The sequence below is a fragment of the Carassius carassius genome, chromosome 20, assembly GCF_963082965.1.
Source record: "Carassius carassius chromosome 20, fCarCar2.1, whole genome shotgun sequence".
NCBI lineage: Eukaryota > Metazoa > Chordata > Actinopteri > Cypriniformes > Cyprinidae > Carassius > Carassius carassius.
In genome coordinates, this window is record NC_081774.1 from 26,235,608 (window position 1) to 26,253,922 (window position 18,315).

The 18,315-nt window shown below is 42.0% G+C and overlaps 1 protein-coding gene across 1 annotated transcript in view; it reads left to right on the forward strand.

The window, feature by feature from the left end:
• st6galnac3 (ST6 (alpha-N-acetyl-neuraminyl-2,3-beta-galactosyl-1,3)-N-acetylgalactosaminide alpha-2,6-sialyltransferase 3) overlaps window positions 1-18,089 on the forward strand; it is a 160,681-nt gene extending 142,592 nt beyond the window's left edge. The window contains exons 4-5 of the mRNA XM_059502341.1: window positions 10,647-10,754; window positions 17,339-18,089. Coding sequence (XP_059358324.1) covers window positions 10,647-10,754; window positions 17,339-17,528 — 298 coding nt within the window. The 3' untranslated portion in view covers window positions 17,529-18,089. The remainder of the gene's footprint in view (window positions 1-10,646; window positions 10,755-17,338) is intronic.
• The last annotated feature ends 226 nt before the right edge of the window (window positions 18,090-18,315 follow it).

Consider the following 18,315-nt stretch of genomic DNA (forward strand, 5'->3'; position numbering starts at 1 on the left):
CAAGAGCAGGACAGCCGTCCCACTGAAACTCTTTCAGAGGCTCCTGGGGCATATGGCGGCCGCAGCGGCACTTACACCGCTCGGCCTATTACATATGAGACCACTCCAGCACTGGCTTTATGGCCGAGTCCCAAAGTGGGCGTGGAAGCGCGGCACTCACCGGGTCCAAGTTACACCGGCCTGTCGCCAAACCCTCACTCCGTGGTCAGATCTTGCATTTCTCCGGGCAGGGGTGCCCCTAGAGCAGATCTCCAGGCATGCTGTGGTCTACACGGATGCCTCCACCACCACCTGGGGGGCCACGTACAACAGGCATGCAGTCTCAGGGGTTTGGACGGGCCCGCAGCTGCAGTGGCAAATCAATTGCCTGGAGTTGTTAGCAGCGCACCTTACCTTGAACCATCTCAAAGGTGTCTTACGAGGCAAGCATGTGCTGGTCCGCACGGACAACAATGCGACCGTTGCATACATCAACCGACAAGGCTGTCTGCGCTCCCATCGCATGTCACAACTCGCCCGCCACCTCCTCCTTTGGAGTCAGAAGGATCTGAGGTCACTTCGTGCTGTTCACATTCCAGAGCTCTGCTCTTGCTTGCACTGGCCTCCATCAAGAGGGTAGGGGACCTGCATGCATTTTCTGTCGACGATTCGTGCCTAGAGTTCGGGCCGGCTGACTTCCAGGTAATCTTGAGGCCCCGGCCTGGCTACGTGCCCAAGGTTCAACTACACCCTTCAAAGATCAAGTGGTGAACCTGCAAGCTCTGCCCCTGGAGGAGGCAGACCCAGCCCTGGCTTTGCTTTGTCCCATCCCAGCATTAAGGTGCTACGTAGACCGGACACAAAGCTTCAGGACCTCAGACCAGCTGTTTGTCTGTTACGGAGGCCGGCAGAAGGGGAGTGCCGTCTCTAAGCAGAGGATGGCCCACTGGATTGTGGATGCCATAACCCTGGCTTATCAGGCTCAGGAAGTGCCCTGCCCATTCAGGTTGCGAGTTCACTCAACAAGAAGTGTTGCGTCCTCCTGGGCGCTGGCTCGTGGTGCCTCGCTGACAGATATTTGTAGAGCTGCGGGCTGGGCGACCCCTAACACGTTCACTAGGTTCTATAGCCTTTGTGTAGAGCCGGTATCCTACTGTGTTCTCATCCGTTATCCGATGAATCCGTTAGAACCATGGAAGGCTGGGTTCCATATTGAGACCTAAGCGGTACTCGTATGTGTATGGTCCACGTTATAGCCTTAGAGCCTGTGTTTCCCCGGCAGATTCGTGCCTTCCCAATAGGGTTTTAATCACCTCAAATTTCTCTGTATGCTCCTAAAACAATGCTATATGTGTATTTGCCCCCGAGACCTCCTTTGTGAAGGATGGGGCTTCCGCAGCGTCCCGGTTCCAAGGGGAATGGGTAAGTTTTCCCAGTGTTATCCAATCTCACCCAGTGAGGTAGTGCTTTGACAATGGTGAGTGGAACTACTTGTTCTGAGCCCCGGCCTACACCTAATAGGGGCGCAGGCGGCTCGCACAGGGCACTTGAAGGGGCAGCTCCCATCGCGCTTTGATAGGGATCCCATATTCGTCGGTCACCGTCCCGTCGCCATGGTTGCTGTACAGCCGCTGAGCTGCCAGGTCTCTGGCTCGGCTCCTCAGCGAAAACCTGGTATGCATTGCACCTGCTGCCTTCTTATACTCAAGCAGTGATCAGCGGCAGCTGAATGCAATAATTGCATGCCAATGTGCATTGGCTCCTTTAGTTTACATTCGAAGTAGATTGGTTTATCGAAGCGATATCCCATATTCGTCGGTCACCGACGTGGCAACTCCGTTCCCTCCTTCAGGGAACGAGGGTTACCATACGTAACCGAGACGTTACCTGTTCTGAATTCAGTGTAAACCACAGCGTATTTGGACTTTCTGCTTTATAAAGTCATACAATAAAATTGTGTGAGGAACAACATTCAGTCAGTACATATAATACTGAACAATACTTCAAATTTATTACAATTAAGACAATACTCTGATTAGGAATCTACTATGTAAACAGGGATTTTAGATTACCTTAATCCGGCTCAAATCATAATCAAAGTAAACACTAATCAAATTAAGACATCTGGAGTATTTCTATCTTTGTTGCATTATTGAAGTACAATACACACCTTAAAGGGTTGGTTCACCCAAAAATGAAAATTATGTCATTAATAACTTACCCTCATGTCGTTCCAAACCAGTGAGACCTCCATTTATCTTCGGGACACAGTTTAAGATATTTTAGATTTAGTCCAAGAGCTCTCAGTCCCTCCATTGAAACTGTGTGTACGATATACTGTCCATGTCCAGAAAGGTAAGAAAAACATCATCAAAGTAGTCCATGTGACATCAGACGGTCAGTTAGAATTTTTTGAAGCATTGAAAATACATTTTGGTCTAAAAATAGCAAAAACTATGACTTTATTCAGCATTGTCTTCTCTTTCGTGTCTGTTGTGAGAGAGTTCAAAACAAAGCAGTTTGTCATATCCAGTTCGCGAACGAATCATTCGATGTAACCGGATCTTTTTGAACCAGTTCACCAAATTCAATTCAATTCAATTCAAGTTTATGTGTATAGCGCTTTTTACAATACAAATCGTTACAAAGCAACTTTACAGAAAATTATGTTTCTACAATATTTAGTAGTAGCTAGTAGTTTGTGCACGTTTGACAGGATTTTAGAAAAATAATAATAATAATACAAGACGTAGTCAGCTAGATGATGAACTATCAATATTATTAATTAATAGTCATTATATGATGCAGTCACACATGTAGCAATAATTGTTAGTTCTGTTTGTTGATTCAAGGTTAGGATCATCTGGGGTCCTCTGAGGGTCAGCATCATCTCTTCTCAGGTGTTCTGGATCCAGACTGGAGCTTGTGTAAATCCTAGTTACCACGGGATGTAAATCCCGTGGCAAAACATAGAAACAAAATAGAGACATCATTAGCATAGCTGCTGATCCAACAAAGTAAAATTAGTTTAACCCAAGCTAAAGAATAAAAATGCAGATGCAACTACACTCACAATTTAAGAGATACATTATTCGAATGCTTGGCGAAAGAGATGCGTTTTTTATCTAGATTTAAACAGAGAGAGTGTGTCTGAAAAAAATCATTTTAAATGGTTCGCGTCTCCAATACGCATTAATCCACAAATGACTTAACCTGTTAACTTTTTTAATGTGGATTACACTCCCTCTGAGTTCAAACAAATCAATATCCCGGAGTAATTAATGTACTCAAAGAGTACACTGACTGAAATGCTGTGAAGAGAGAACTGAAGATGAACACCGAGCCGAGCCAGATAATGACTCGTTCACGAGTCAAGAACCATTTCTGTCAGACGTGTCCGATTCGAGAACTGATGAACTGATGATACTGTGCATGTGTGATTCAGCGTGAAACAGACTGACACACAGAGTGTCTGAACCGAACTGATTCTTTTGGTTATTGATTCTGAACTGATTCTGTGCTAATGTTATGAGCGTGGGTGAACCGAAGGCTTAAATGAATCATCGCCAATGAAGCCATTATGTTGAGCGCAAAAGAACCGGTGAACTGTTTTCTTCAACCGGTTTATTGAATCGAACTGTCCGAAAGCTACTGGTGATCCGAAAAACGATGCAACCGGTTCTTGACTCATGAACGAGTCATTATCTGGCTCGGCTCGGGGTTCATCTTCAGTTCAGTCAGTGTACTCTTTGAGAACATGAATTACTCCGGGATATTGGTTTGTTTGAACTCAGAGGGAGTGTCAGCCACATTAAAAAAGTTAACAGCTTAAGTCATTTGTGGATTATTGCGTATTAGATACGCGAACCATTTAAAACAATTCAGTTCGATTTCGTGAACTGGTTCAAAAAGATCCGGTTACATCCAATGATTCATTCGTGAACCAGATATGAACCGGATATGACAAACTGCTTTGTTTTAAAATCTCACAACAAACACGGAAGAGAAGTCATTGCTGAATAAAGTCGTAGTTTTTGCTATTTTTAGACTAAAATGTATTTTCGATGCTTCAGAATATTCTCACTGACCCTCTGATGTCACATGGACTACTTTGATGATGTTTTTCTTACCTTTCTGGACATGGACAGTAGACCGTACACACAGTTTCAATGGAGGGACTGAGAGCTCTTGGACTAAATCTAAAATATCTGAAACTTTGTTCCGAAGATAAATGGAGGTCTTACTGGTTTGGAACGACATGAGGGTGAGTTATTAATGACATAATTTTCATTTTTGGGTGAACTTATGCTTTAATCACACTATTACCATCGTCTAGGACTTTTCGCTACATTTTGTGAACGTATACACAAACGGCAGTGATCAACAGTTTGACGGCAAACAAAAGAATGGCTTCAACAATGCATTTTTACTTTGCATGTGTAGCATGATAAATAATTAACTGCACTAAAATGAAACACCCAAAACTGTATATAGCATCATAATGAAGACGAGCTATATGTTTATATGTGAAATTCTGGAGGGGACGTTGGATAGCGTCACGTGGTGATGTAATGACGTGTGCCATTAATGGATCCACAAACTAAAGCATGTCAAACGGGAACATGAAAGGAATATCCTAAAAGCAGCTCATGTTAACACTTTAATCGTATTATTGTCTTATTCAGAATCAGGCAAATAATTAGATCACTGATGTCCATATAAACATAGTCATTGTTATTCTTTATTACCTAGAAACCTTTATTCTTGAATGAATCAGCTATTTAGATTAAGTAATCTGACAGAATAACTCTTTACTATAACTCTTTTTTAGTTTCATATTTTGAGATTATGATCTGATTTTTCAAAATTAATTTCATTTTTCAATATTTATATATTAAGAAAAAATCTTTATCATTAGTTACACAATCAAAATATTTGTTTTAAAAGCTGCTTTTTTGAAAATCTTTTCTCATTTACCACAATATTGACTTTATGTTTTGCAGGGTAATTTCTCAGCCAAAATTAATGTGCATTTCATTTGTGATTCATTTAATTAATTAATCGGCACATCATGTAATTTATTAGCGTAAAAAAAAATTTTTTTGACAGCCCTACTAAAAACATGTACAGCAGCATTAGCTGATGCTGGAAAAATTTAAGTTGTGCTGACCAGGTAAAACCACTTAGAACAGGAGCTAGTGCACTTACTACAAGCCTATCATTTACTAGCAACCTGCTGACAGCCTCAGGGTTATTAATAGTTCTTGCCGAAATGAAAGTAAACACAACCTTGCCTTGGAGGAACTGTCTGTCTTCTTTAATGTGTCAGGTAATAATGGCCGTACTTAGTTCCCTCACAAAGATAAATTGGCGCAGCCAAAGAGCGCTAGGCAACTCTACCATTCTCCTCTGGCTAAATGAAAAACTCATCCCAAGGGAAGAAATAGTTTAAAACATCTTAGGGAAGCACTGTTCAGCTGTATTAGTCAGCAGAACCGCACCATTAAAAATGAGCTGTTTAGATAAATCAATTAGGTAAAGAATGGCAATCCTTCTCCATTTCCGCAAGGTTGGTAAGCAATTCTATCACACTAGTGGCATTGTATAATGTTGGCTTGTGGCTACATATTCCAAATAGTGTTTATTTGAAAGTTTATTCTGGTGTCTTGCCCCATTTTAAAATAAATTACAGATAAACATGATTTTTGGTTGCATTTAAAAAACAAAAGGTATTTTATATTTCAACAGAAAAAAATTAATAAAGGGACAGTAAAAAATATATATACATTTACTTGGAACACACAAGAAGATGCTATAGTGTTAATACAATGAGTCAATGGGATCCACTGTTGTTTCTCATCTCATTAATTTTCATCATGGACAAAACATTCTCGAAATTATCTTAGTTGTGTTTTACAGAAGAAAGAATGTCATATAGTTTGGGAGGTAAACGATGACAAAATTTACATTTTTGGGTGAACTATCATCCTCCACTTAATGTACACTCTATCAGTAAGATATTTATCATTCACTACCTCACATTGACACACTGACAGTGTCACCCTGTTTGCACATTTGCTTCTTGTACATTCCTGTATATCTTAAAATTTAAGACTACAGTATAATGCACATATGCACATTGTACATCCCTGTATATCTTAATATTTAAGACTACAGTTTACTTTCATGCACATTATTTTGCGTTCTATATTTAATTCTACAGTATACATCTTTTTTATATTTTATTCTTATATTTTTATTGTTTACTTTTATTTCATTCTTACATAGCTATATTTATGTATATTTTCATCTTTGTTGTTTTCTTTAATAATTGCACTGTCCATGGAGCAGACCTGACTCACATTTCACTGCTGGTTATATATGCTATATATAATTTTATATGTGACGAATAAAAATCTTGAATCTTGAATCTTGAATCTTGAATCCCTCATTTTTGAAACAGGATATTTTTACTCAAGAAGCATCTCTTTAATGCAAGTGTAGTTTATCTTACTGTGTAGGCAGACTTGTTTGAAGTATGAGACAAAAATACGAAGACAAAATACTCATCAATGGCATGCAGCGGTGAATGCTCTATACCCAAGACATTTGAGAGACTGTTTGCAGGAACTGGATAATTAATATAAACCCTGCTATAAATTCCCTTGTCATTTGATGTGTAGCGTAAAGCTTACATAATTAAATGTTGGGAATATCTATGAAAAGTCTGCAAATTGCTTTTTCAAGCTGAATACTGCTGTTGCTGCCAGATCACAATTAACAAAAAAATCTAAATGTATTTGATGCAAACTTAACTCAAATAAATCAAATAAACAAAAATTCATATACGTTTCTCTTCATAAGACCTAAGCCACGGGTGCTTCATTTTCCTTTTACTGCATATACATTTTCTTGACTCTCAAGTGCTGGTAACTGCTGACTTGCAGTTATAAATCATCATGGACCATGGTTCCAACTAATAGTCTTCTTTACTGGTAAATTAAAATAGGTAAATTAACAGCAAATTTTCAATATTGGGTGACGTATTCCTTTAAACTTTGGGCTGGTTCATCACACTAAGCTATTTCATTGCTTCTAAATATGTGTAATATAGCACAGAGGCTATATGCACTATTTTGTGACATTTTCCTTTATTGAATTTTATTGAAGTTTTCAAAAGATCCATGAACATTCTTTCACTAGTTCATGCTTACATATAATTATGTCCGGGGAAGGGCTCCGAGCTCGGGAATGGCCCGAACCTAGAGTACCCCCCCTTCCCCGTCTATTCATAAAGTGAACTCAAAGTGGGGAGATGGGGTGGAGGAGGGATGCTGATAAACCGTCAATGGATAGAGGTAAGTCAGCGATATTTATACTATGGGATTGATTACTTGATTATGGTACACCTGTGTCGATTAGGCTAAGTATCTGACGCGCTCCTCCCGAATCTTGTTAATAAAAACATCATTTCACTAGTTTACGCTTGCATATAATTAGCTGAGGTATGGTATGTGTATTTGGCGTGCTGTCCGGGGAAGGGCTCCGAGCTCGGGAATGGCCCGAACCTAGAGTACCCCCCCAAAAAGCAAATGTACAAGAGGACAGCCGCCAGTTTAAAGAACACCCCCCAGATAAATAGCATAGAGTACTGGCAGGGGCTAATTTAGATTTTCTGAGAAGTCGCCTCGTACTCCGATGGGAGCGACTTAGGCGTTGGAAGAGTAGGCCCTACCGGCTGCAGGTAGTGAACTACGTGGTTGTGGGCGCCCGGTCGGTAGGGCTCGAGCCGATGCTCAACAGGAGCTTGTGGCGTTGGAACGGTGAGCCCTTACGGCCGATGAGGAGGAGCAGCATGGTTGTGGTGCCCGACCGGGAGGACCCGAGTTGCCTCGACCGGAATAGGTCACAGTGTCGGCGTACGGGCCCTACTGGCTGATAGCCCCTGCTATTCAGTGGGCGAAGGACCTAATGCTGACCGAGAGGGCCCATGAAGCCTCCGACAAGAGATTGAGACTCAGGATGACGGACGTCTGGGTCCTCTCGGTTTGGCAGATAAAAAGCTTTGGGCTGGCCGACAAGGAGGACTTTGGCGACATCCGTAGGGAGATCCCGACTCACGGCATGGGATGGATAAGACTCGCTTGCGGCCGGCAAGTATAGACCCAACCGGGAGAACTCTCGCCAGACGTCTGAAGGGAGCGCACGCATCAGATGGGTAAGCCTCGCCGGACGGGGAGAGTGGAAAGGAAAACCCGACTGGTAGGACTCTCGCGGCATCCCATGGGGCATTAAACTCAGAACATCGAATGGGTAAGCCTCGCCAGGCGGGGTTAAAAGATGTGAGGATAGCTGAGAGTTTTTTATATATATTTTTTTTTGTTGCAGGATTTGACGAGAGGTCGAGACTCGTATCGTCGGACGGTTAAGCCTCATCTACCGTCAAATGAAAAGGTAAGTTGCGTGGGCGAGAGACTCTTACCGACATCTGAAGGGAGCACACGCATCGAACGGGTTAAGTCTCGCCGACCGTAGAGTGGAAAGGTAAAGGTTGTCTGTCCAGGAGGCCCTCGCCGGCGTCCGAAGGGAGCACACGCATCGAACGGGTAAGCCTCGCTGACCATAGAAATGGAAAAGGTAAGGTTGTCTAGCCGGGAGGCTCTGACTGATGTCCGATAGGAGCTTAGCTCCAGGAATCGAACGGGTAAACCTCTCTGGCTGAAGTACGGTAAAGGTTGTCTAGCCAGGAGGCTCTTACCTTCGTTGGATGGGTAAACCTCTCCGTACGTAAGACAGAAAGGCAAGAAAGGTAGCCGGGGGCTTTCACCTACATCCGAAGGGAGTGTGGCTCCGGGCAACGAACGGGTAAGCCTTGCTGGCCGCAGAATGGAAAAGTTGAGGTTGTCTGGCCGGGAGGCTCTCATCAGCATCCGATGGGAGCTCGAGCTCCTGGCATCGAAGAGAAAAAGCCTATGGAATCACCAATAATCGAAAAATATACTTTCAGACGTACTGATAAACTGGCATTAAATATAAAATACTATTTTTAAAACAGCTAGTTCATGTAGTTGGCACTACTGTCATCTCACTTGTCCTGTGACAAATTTTCCGCATGTGCGCACGGAAGTTATCAGTCTAAATGTTCTGCAAAATCAGTCAACGGTGCAAAAACAATAGTAGATTTCATTTAAAGTCCAACAATTTAACCCTAATATGAACGTAAACGAACGCCTTAAATATAAGGTATTCAAAAACAGGTTAGTTCATATATTTGGAGTGAGTTCGGTTGGACTGATGCCTTGGTCATGCACGCTCTGGACCACGTGCCTCATGATGGGACCTACGCGCCGCCCCAGAAACAAGAATGATGCATTCTAACGTAACTGTGGCATTAAACTCCATTAGTGAGAGCTCGTTTAAAATATGGCACGTATCGGATTACCTGTTAACGTACAATGGAATACCTTATATCTGCAACGATGTATGTCTATTTGTGGATGGAGACTTCTTCGCCACCTACGGTTTCGAATCATCCTTTGAGAGCACGGGCAAGCATGACATACAGTGCTGAGATGGGATAACGGAGCAGTTCGATAGCTGAATTATGGTAGGCTGCCTAATAATGATAATAAAAAATGTAGGAGAATGAGCCTAATATCGTCTTGGCTATCGTCGATACATGATACTATCACCGCAACCTAGGATGCATGGCATACCTTTCAAGCGTAGGTGATGTGAGGCAGTGAGGAGATACGGAAAAGGCTCCTGCAGGAGCAGACACTGCTGCGGCAGTGAGGAGATACGGAAAAGGCTCCTGCGGGAGCAGACACTGCTGCGGCAGTGAGGAGATACGAAAAAGGCTCCTGCAGGAGCAGACACTCCTGCGGCAGTGAGGAGATACGGAAAAGGCGGAAATAAAAACATCATTTAAAATGTATCATTTTGCACACCACACAAAAAATAACATCATATGGGTTTGAAGCAAATAATGACTGAATTTTATCCCTTTAGGTTTTTCCAGTTACTAGAGAAGCCGTCATTAAGGGGTTTTGTGTTCTGTTGAACATTGTCTCAGAGACTGTTTGAATGGCAATTTAAAGCTGCACAGAGCAGAGGAGGGTTGATGGCTGGGAATTAATGCCTGTACTTTGAAAGCAGGTCTGCTCTTTCTGATGAAATCAGTGTTCTTTACAAAGCACCTGGGAAATTGATTTTTCCACAGGTGCCAATAGCTTCTCTAAATGGGCACGTGCTCTAAAATGTCTTGATGATTGACCATTTTCCTGAACACTGTGAGGGAGAGTTGCAGGGAATATAAGCATCAAGTGTGATTGAGGTGCTGAGTCTGTAGAGGTGCATTTATACAAGTCAAGGGAGTACATGTGCACTTAAAGTGAGATGGTACTTCAACCTATTTCTGACTTCGAGAATTTCACACAAAATAATTATTTCTTACCTGTGAAGAGAGATGCTTTTGTTCTGTATACAGCAGCTTCTATGTTGTTAGTCCTCACTATAAGCTTCACTTGGTTTATGTTCTACACACAGGTGCTTTTTTTTTTCTTTTGAAAGAGATATTACAGTATTTTGAGAACTATATTGTAAATTATTTGAATATAGATCACTCAAATGCGTGTTCAAATAACATGATGATTTTATGTTGGCAGGATTCAGTCGGGGTCATATCTCAGCACTGGTTGGTTCACACTCATTCTGGCCATGGACATGTGCAAGGAGATCCGAGTCTACGGCATGATCAATGACACGTACTGCAAGTAAGACTGACATGCAATCTATTACTTGACAATGGGCTTTAAAGAAGCTTCACCTGTTTCCAGAGCAGTGCTGTGGGCTTCTTTTAAACATTGTCCACCCTGCCATAATACAGACATACACGCAAATATCTTTGCTTCAGAATTCTTCACTAGTTATCATTTTAGACCATGTATTGTTACAATATGTTTAGCATACATTAAACACAAAAAAATGTCTGAAAACAATAGCAGTATGATTTGCTGCATGATAGGAGTAGCACTATAATCAGTTCCATTTAGTGATTAGGTGTTTCTTTTATATTTGGTTCATTAATTTGAAAATACACTCAGTAGTGTCTCGTTTTGAAGGCTGTGTCCTCCGGAGGTTGCATGTGTCAGTCGCATACATCATTGAAGCTGTCTCGTTTTAGAAATGTAACCATTACATTCCAAAGAAAGAAATTACAGCAATGTATTCCTCAAAATTACAGTTTGTTTTACAATAACTACTTTTCTGAAAGGACACATATTGGATGAAGTACGCAGCCAACAAATGTGACCTTCTGAGGGCACAGGCTACGAATGAAACATTACAAAAACATTACAAAAGTGACAACTTTTAGAATTTTAAGATCAGGTTAAATTTAAAGGGGTCATATTATGTTTTTTTTAAAGATCATTATATGGTGTATTTGGTGGAACAGAATATGTTGCCATGCTTTAATGTAAAAAAAAACACACTGTACATTATAGTAGGTCCTCTATGTCCTGCCTCTCTCAAACACGTCATTTTCTACAAAGTTCCTCCTTCCGACAAGCGCAGTCTGCTCTGATTGGCCAACTGACCCAGTGCATTGTGATTGGTTGAGTACTGCAAGCACTCGTCTGAAATGTAATTCCCCTTTCCATAATCGTGAGCTTCTTCTTTCAAAATAAATGTAACAATTAATTATGTAATAATGTCCTTAGTTTTACCATCAGTTCAAGCCTGAAAGGGGAACAGAGTGGAGTGACAGACACAGTGATGAAGCTCGTATGTGTTTGCAGTACACAAGCCACGGACGGTTAAGACAGCTGACTCCAGTGTGATGTGACTCTGTCTCTCTCTCTCACACACACACACACACACACACGCAATGCAATGCAAAACTCTGCATTGGAACATTCAGTAGCAAATACTTAAACTAATAACAAAAAATAATTCCAGTAGCAGATTCAGAAACGCCAGATTGTCGTAGCAAAGTCAGAATTACCTCCTCTCCTAGTTTCATGAAACAGTCATCCATAAAATGCATTACTGTTCTGTTGTAAGTAATCTTAAAGATTCCTAAATGCATCTACTTTCGGAAGGCCAAATAAAGTGCTTTAACTTTCACCTAGATACACACAGCATCTCCCTGACATGGCTGCTTCAACACTAACTGTGTTACTGAAACCATTCCTTCTTTCTTTGCGTGAACATTTGGGCGGCATTACACAAATATTTCTACATAGTGACATAGATATGTAGGGGCATGTTTGAATGAGCCGTTTTAGGGGAGCATGGCAAAGTCTTAACTTTGATAAAGAATGTCTCTTTGGATTTGAGACTTTAGTCTTAGCATTTTTACAGATCTTCTTTATGCACCAAGAGCTTGTAACACTTCAAAGAGAAAGGAAAAATTTAAATTGCATCATATGACCCCTTTAATTTATTTTGTCTTCTGGGAAATATCTACCACATATGGGAAACTATCATCTGTAGCCTCCAAAGGGCAGTACTAAATGAAAAATACGATATTTAGGCAAAATAAGAAAAAAATACACATCTCCATTAGAGCCCGACTGATATATAGTTTTGCCAATATTATCGGCCGGTATGAGCCTGTTGTCGATATATATTTCTATTGGCAAATATGCTGTCAATATGCAAATGTTTTTTTACAGAGCATATAATGCAGATAAAATGCTTGAAATTGTGTAATTAGTTTGTTCAGCAGAGCATGCTTCATTGTTGGGTACTGGAGACCTGAATGAATCGCTTTAAAGCTTAAGTTTAAGCTTAAGTTTAAATTTAAAGCTTTATAGAAAACCATTAAAACTTTGAATGGTCATATCCCCGTAACAGCACAGTGATTCCGGACCAAAGTCAGGGGATCTCTTCAGCTTGAGGAACCCTCTCAAATGCAAATTGAGTGTATATCTAGAGGCCCTCTTTCGAATGAGACCACCCCTGCGTCGATATGCCCTGGATTCTGGAGTAACGGGTGGTTAAATTCGTGGTCCGGTGCCGAGTGAACAATCCCGGGGGGCTACGCGTGGAGGGTGGCATTCAAGAGGCCTCCTCAAGCTGAAGGGTTCAGGCAACTTTATTTAAGCATTGTCTTAATCAACCGCATGTGCCCTGCAAAGTGGACTTCACATGAAATTCTGCCATGATTCCAGTTCCCAGGGAACGTACGCATTAAATTCAAAGAGCATTAAAGTGCGCGAGACGTGAATTTATATTGTATTTATTTACAGAGGTATATTATGTCACACTTCACTTGACTATTTTTTTTAACAAAGTAATTACTTATTCAAACAAAGTGCCTACTCAGAGTGTAGGCAATTTCAAAAGCTATTGAATGCTTGAATCTGATGGAAGGAATGTTCAACCAATCAGAGGTGTGTAATTATTTTCATATGGCTAAAGTTGTTCCTGGCAGGTCTTGACCACATTACATATCCATATCACTTCAGTATACTGTATGGCCATATACATATACTTTCACATGTCTTTTCAGCCTAAAAGTTTTAGTTGCCCACAACCAGTCTTCATTACTGTCTACCACTGACCATACTGAATGCTTAAAAATAACTGTTAATTTGGTTAATTTCCATAGTTATTTCCTGTACATTTTAACGCACAATCAGAATAAAGTATTTAGACAGATCATGGTGTAAGGTTTTTCTAGATTAGTTAAATTAACAGTATTAAGATTAATGAAGATTAAATATTGATTTAAGTGAAAGTATAGCAACAAGTAAAGCAACAAGTATTTGTTACGATCGGGACACAGGAGACGAGAGATCCAAGAGCAGTGTGTGTTTATTGGGTAATCCAAAAATCATAATCCATTAAGCAAAGGTCAAAATCCAGATAAGCAGTCAGAACATGAAACAAACAAGAAACTAGAACCACAAGGGAATGCGAGGAAACTGGGTGACGGAAAATAAGGACTCCATGACACAGAGAGAAAATAGACAGATATAAATAGACAGGATAATGAAGATCAAAGTGAAGACAGCTGAGTGCAATTAACAGGTGTGCAATTACTGTGATGAAGGGACAAGGCTTTGTGGGAAATGTAGTGCCTATGGTGAGGTGCCTATGGGGTAGTGAGACCACTAGTGGACACCCAGGGGAACACAGACCAGACACTGTGACATTACCCCCTCCTCTACGGAACAGCTACCAGATGCTCCACCCGAACACAAGAAGAAACCAAGGAACACAGAGACCAGGAGGGAGGTGGACCGGCGGAGGACCAGGGGGAGGGACGGAGGGCCAGGCAACAGAGGGAAACAGAGACAGGAAGTGCAAAAAAACAAAAACAAGGAGACCAGGAGGGAGGTGGACTGGCGGAGGACCAGGGGGAGGGACGGAGGGCCAGGTAATAGAGGGAAACAGAGACAGGAAGTGCAAAAAACAACAACAAGGAAACCAGGAGGGAGGAGGACCGGCGGAGGGATGGAGGGCCAGGTCCACAGAAGGAAACAGAAAAAAACAAGAAACAAAACACAAGACCAGGAGGGAACAGAAAGTTCGGGGCCCAGGGCTGACCCGACAGGGCAAGTATCCCGGGTAGATCAGGTGGAACTGGAGCCGTGCGGTCGAGACCGAAGCCCACCAGGGCGGCGCAGAAGACCACCACCTCCGTGTGGTCGAGACAGAAGCCCACCAGGGCGGTGCAGAAGACCACCACAGCCGTGCAGTCGAGACAGAAGCCCACCAGGGTGGCGCAGAAGACCACCACAGCCGTGCGGTCGAGACAGAAGCCCACCAGGGCGGCGCCGAAGACCACCACAGCCGTGCGGTCGGGACAGGAGCCCACCAGGGTGGCGCCGAAGGAGAGCAAGTCTGGTTAGGCAAGTCTGAACCAGAGAACATAAACAGGTTAAGGGTGGCCTCCGTGGCCACGACAGGATAAGTCGAGCACTCAGAGAGTTCGGCTGAGAGGTGACGAGGCTCTGGATGTTCTGCAAAGACAAGGAGAGGCTCTGGTAGTTCAGCAGAGATGTGGAGAGGCTCTGGTAGTTCAGCAGAGACGTGGAGAAGCTCTGGTTGTTCAGCAGAGACATGGAGAAGCTCTGGTAGTTCAGCAGAGACGTGGAGAGACTCGGGTAGATCCGCTGTGTTTTGACTGGATTCAGGAAGATCAACGGTGACTTGACTTTGGTCATGAAGATCATTGGTGACCTGACTTTGCTCATGAAGATCATTGGTGACCTGACTTTGCTCATGAAGATCATTGGTGACTTGACTTTGCTCATTAAGATCATTGGTGACTTGACTTTGCTCATAAAGATCATTGGTGACTTGACTCTGCCCATGAAGAACACTGGTGACTTGACTCCTGAGGTCTAACTGTGGTAGTGCTTAACTCATGAGTGTTAACGGTGACCTGACCCGACTCTGGAGGGTCAACGGGAACCTGACTCGACTCTGGAGGGTCAACTGTGGCTGTCATCTTGTGCAGAGGCGCTGGACCGGCGGCCATCTTGTGCCATGGCTCTGGGCCGGCGGCCATCTTGTACGGTGGTGCTGGGCTGGCGACCACCTTGTGCTGTGGCGCTGGGCTGGCGGCCATATTGTGCAGTGGTGCTGGGCTGGTGGTCCTCCTGTCTGTAGACCCCGGTCTAGAGTCGGCCATCCCACCGTGAGAGACAGGTGTGGCTGGGGTATCCCACTGAGACCGATGTTGCAGGTACAGTATGAACCACCAAAAATCAAAGACCTCCAGCTCATTCATTTCACTCTCCAGCACGGGGTTTTCTTAACAGACGTTCAAAAAATCTTTCAAGGCCGCATCATTATATCCCAACCCCACCGCCAAGGTCCAGAACTCTTGTGCCACACCACCCACCTCATTCCCCCTTTGACGGAGGGTGGTTAATTTAATGTATCTTCTCCTCCGCTCCTCCATGCTGGCTGGGGAACGGAAACAAAATCCCACACCCCTGGATTTGATCTGATGGAGTCCTTCTGTAACGATCGGGACACAGGAGACGAGAGATCCAAGAGCAGTGTGTGTTTATTGGGTAATCCAAAAATCATAATCCATTAAGCAAAGGTCAAAATCCAGATAAGCAGTCAGAACATGAAACAAACAAGGAAACAAGAAACTAGAACCACAAGGGAACGCAAGGAAACTGGGTGACGGAAAATAAGGACTCCATGACACAGAGAGAAAACAGAGAAGTATAAATAGACAGGATAATGACGATCAAAGTAAAGACAGCTGAGTGCAATTAACAGGTGTGCAATTACTGTCATGAAGGGACAAGGCTTTGTGGGAAATGTAGTGCCTGCGGTGAGGTGCCTATGGGGAAGTGAGACCACTAGTGGACACCCAGGGAAACACAGACCAGACACCGTGACAGTATTCAACTGGTCAAGTGGTTAGTAATTAGCTGATTATATCTGAAACACTCTTTTCAATAGAATTATTGATTCATTTTCTTGTATTTTTTTAAAGAGGAAAGTAAAATATCTTGTTTTACTTTAAAAATAGTTTTCTAAAATAATTGGCTTGTTTGTTTTCTGGTTTTCTATGCATGTCTCCTGACACTGTGTATTAATAGTTAACTGGCAGCATATAAACCCCTTTACCATGAATCTCACACCATGGTTCCATTTTAATGATAGTGTCCTTAAGAACCTCATGTCCAGCCCCCACCCCAATGCAAAAGATATAGGCAATCAGTGCACTGATGTGATTAGAGTGTTTGTAAAGTAGCTATTATAATCTGTTTTCCCAGCCATTTATTCATTCTGCTCTCCCTTTCAAAACAATGAGCAATTTTAATTTCACAGCAACTCCCAGTCACCTGTAAAGACTGGCAAATGAGAAAACAGTGGCTACAACAAAGTCAATTTGATGAAAGGCAGTTCAGCTGGGAAGTATCTATTTTAGCATAATGTGCTGAAATGTTGTTGAAATTGACCTCGCTGGATCGCTAGATTAAAATTCGCTGGATTAAAATTCAACAGGTGCTACTGGGAGAGAAAAATTTAATCTATTTGTGAGAGGGAAAAATGCCTTCTTAGCTTCCATTTCTCCAAAGGAATGCTCCTTAGGGACTCAGAGCACTCAGTCTTTGAATAAAAAGTATCAATGGGTTAAAGCTCTAACACCTTCAAAACTGCTACAGGCTTCCCAGTCTTTATTGTGCATTACTGAGGGAAAAAAACATCCTTGTTTTTCTGTTGTTTTTTGCTTCTTTTGTTTCACTCAGAAATATGTTATGTGAAAATGAAATAAATTGCAAATGCCTTTTAAAATATACTGAAATTGGCACCTTATAGTATGATTTATTATGATGGAATAAAAAAGTAACATTTATTTATTTTTAAATTTTAGATCAGAAGGCTACAGGAAGGTGCCGTACCACTACTATGAAGCAGGAAGTCGTGACGAATGCGCCGAATACCTCTTGCATGAGAGCGCCCCTTATGGTGGCCACCGGTTCATCACAGAGAAGGCTGTTTTTGCAAAGTGGGCTAAGACACACCCTATCAAGTTTTTAAACCCAGAGTGGCAGCTGTCATGACCAGGACTCCCATTCATTCAGAATATCCCATGATACTACAGCTCTATTGGCTTGTCCCTCCTGCATTGTAAAGTAATACTCACAATGGCTAAACAAATCATTCCAAATGCGATTTCAAATGGAAGTTGTCTAGATTTCAAACAGTGAAGTTAGAATCATGTCGTGACCATGAGGAGAGGTTTCTAATAAGACTCGTGTTGATCCTGGTGTGATCAAATAGTGGATTTTGCATGGTCTATTTTATTCTCATCTGGATAATCAAGTAGTGTATGTTTTCCAGAGGTACACGTATCGCAGAAGAGATCTTCAAAGAACGTCACATCCTTGCTTTAGCTTTCATTACCTTGAAGGGGCTCACTTTAGGGCTGGCCGATATACCAAATTATTTATAAAGTTATATTTTAGTATTTTTCAGCTTTTTGATTATATTTTCCATACATTTGTATTTATATATTTGCTCTTAAATGGGTTGGCATTTTTGCATTTAAAGACACAAAGAAAGTTGAATGAAAAAAGTGCAAAGTTTAGATAATTGTTTTAAAGTTACACTTTTTTAGACTGCTTTTTGTAGCCCCTTAGATTTAAAAGGATCTAATGAAATTTAGACTTTAGTAATGCTACTAAATCAGATAAAACATTTCTGTTGAAACATTCTCATACACGAGTTTGACAGTCTTTAGAAAAATAAAAAATTAATAGCCAAATCAAAATCACATTATCTAACTGCTGCTTATTTTTATATTTCCTGCAACATAATCGTGCAAATTTGATATATCTTCCAGCCCTA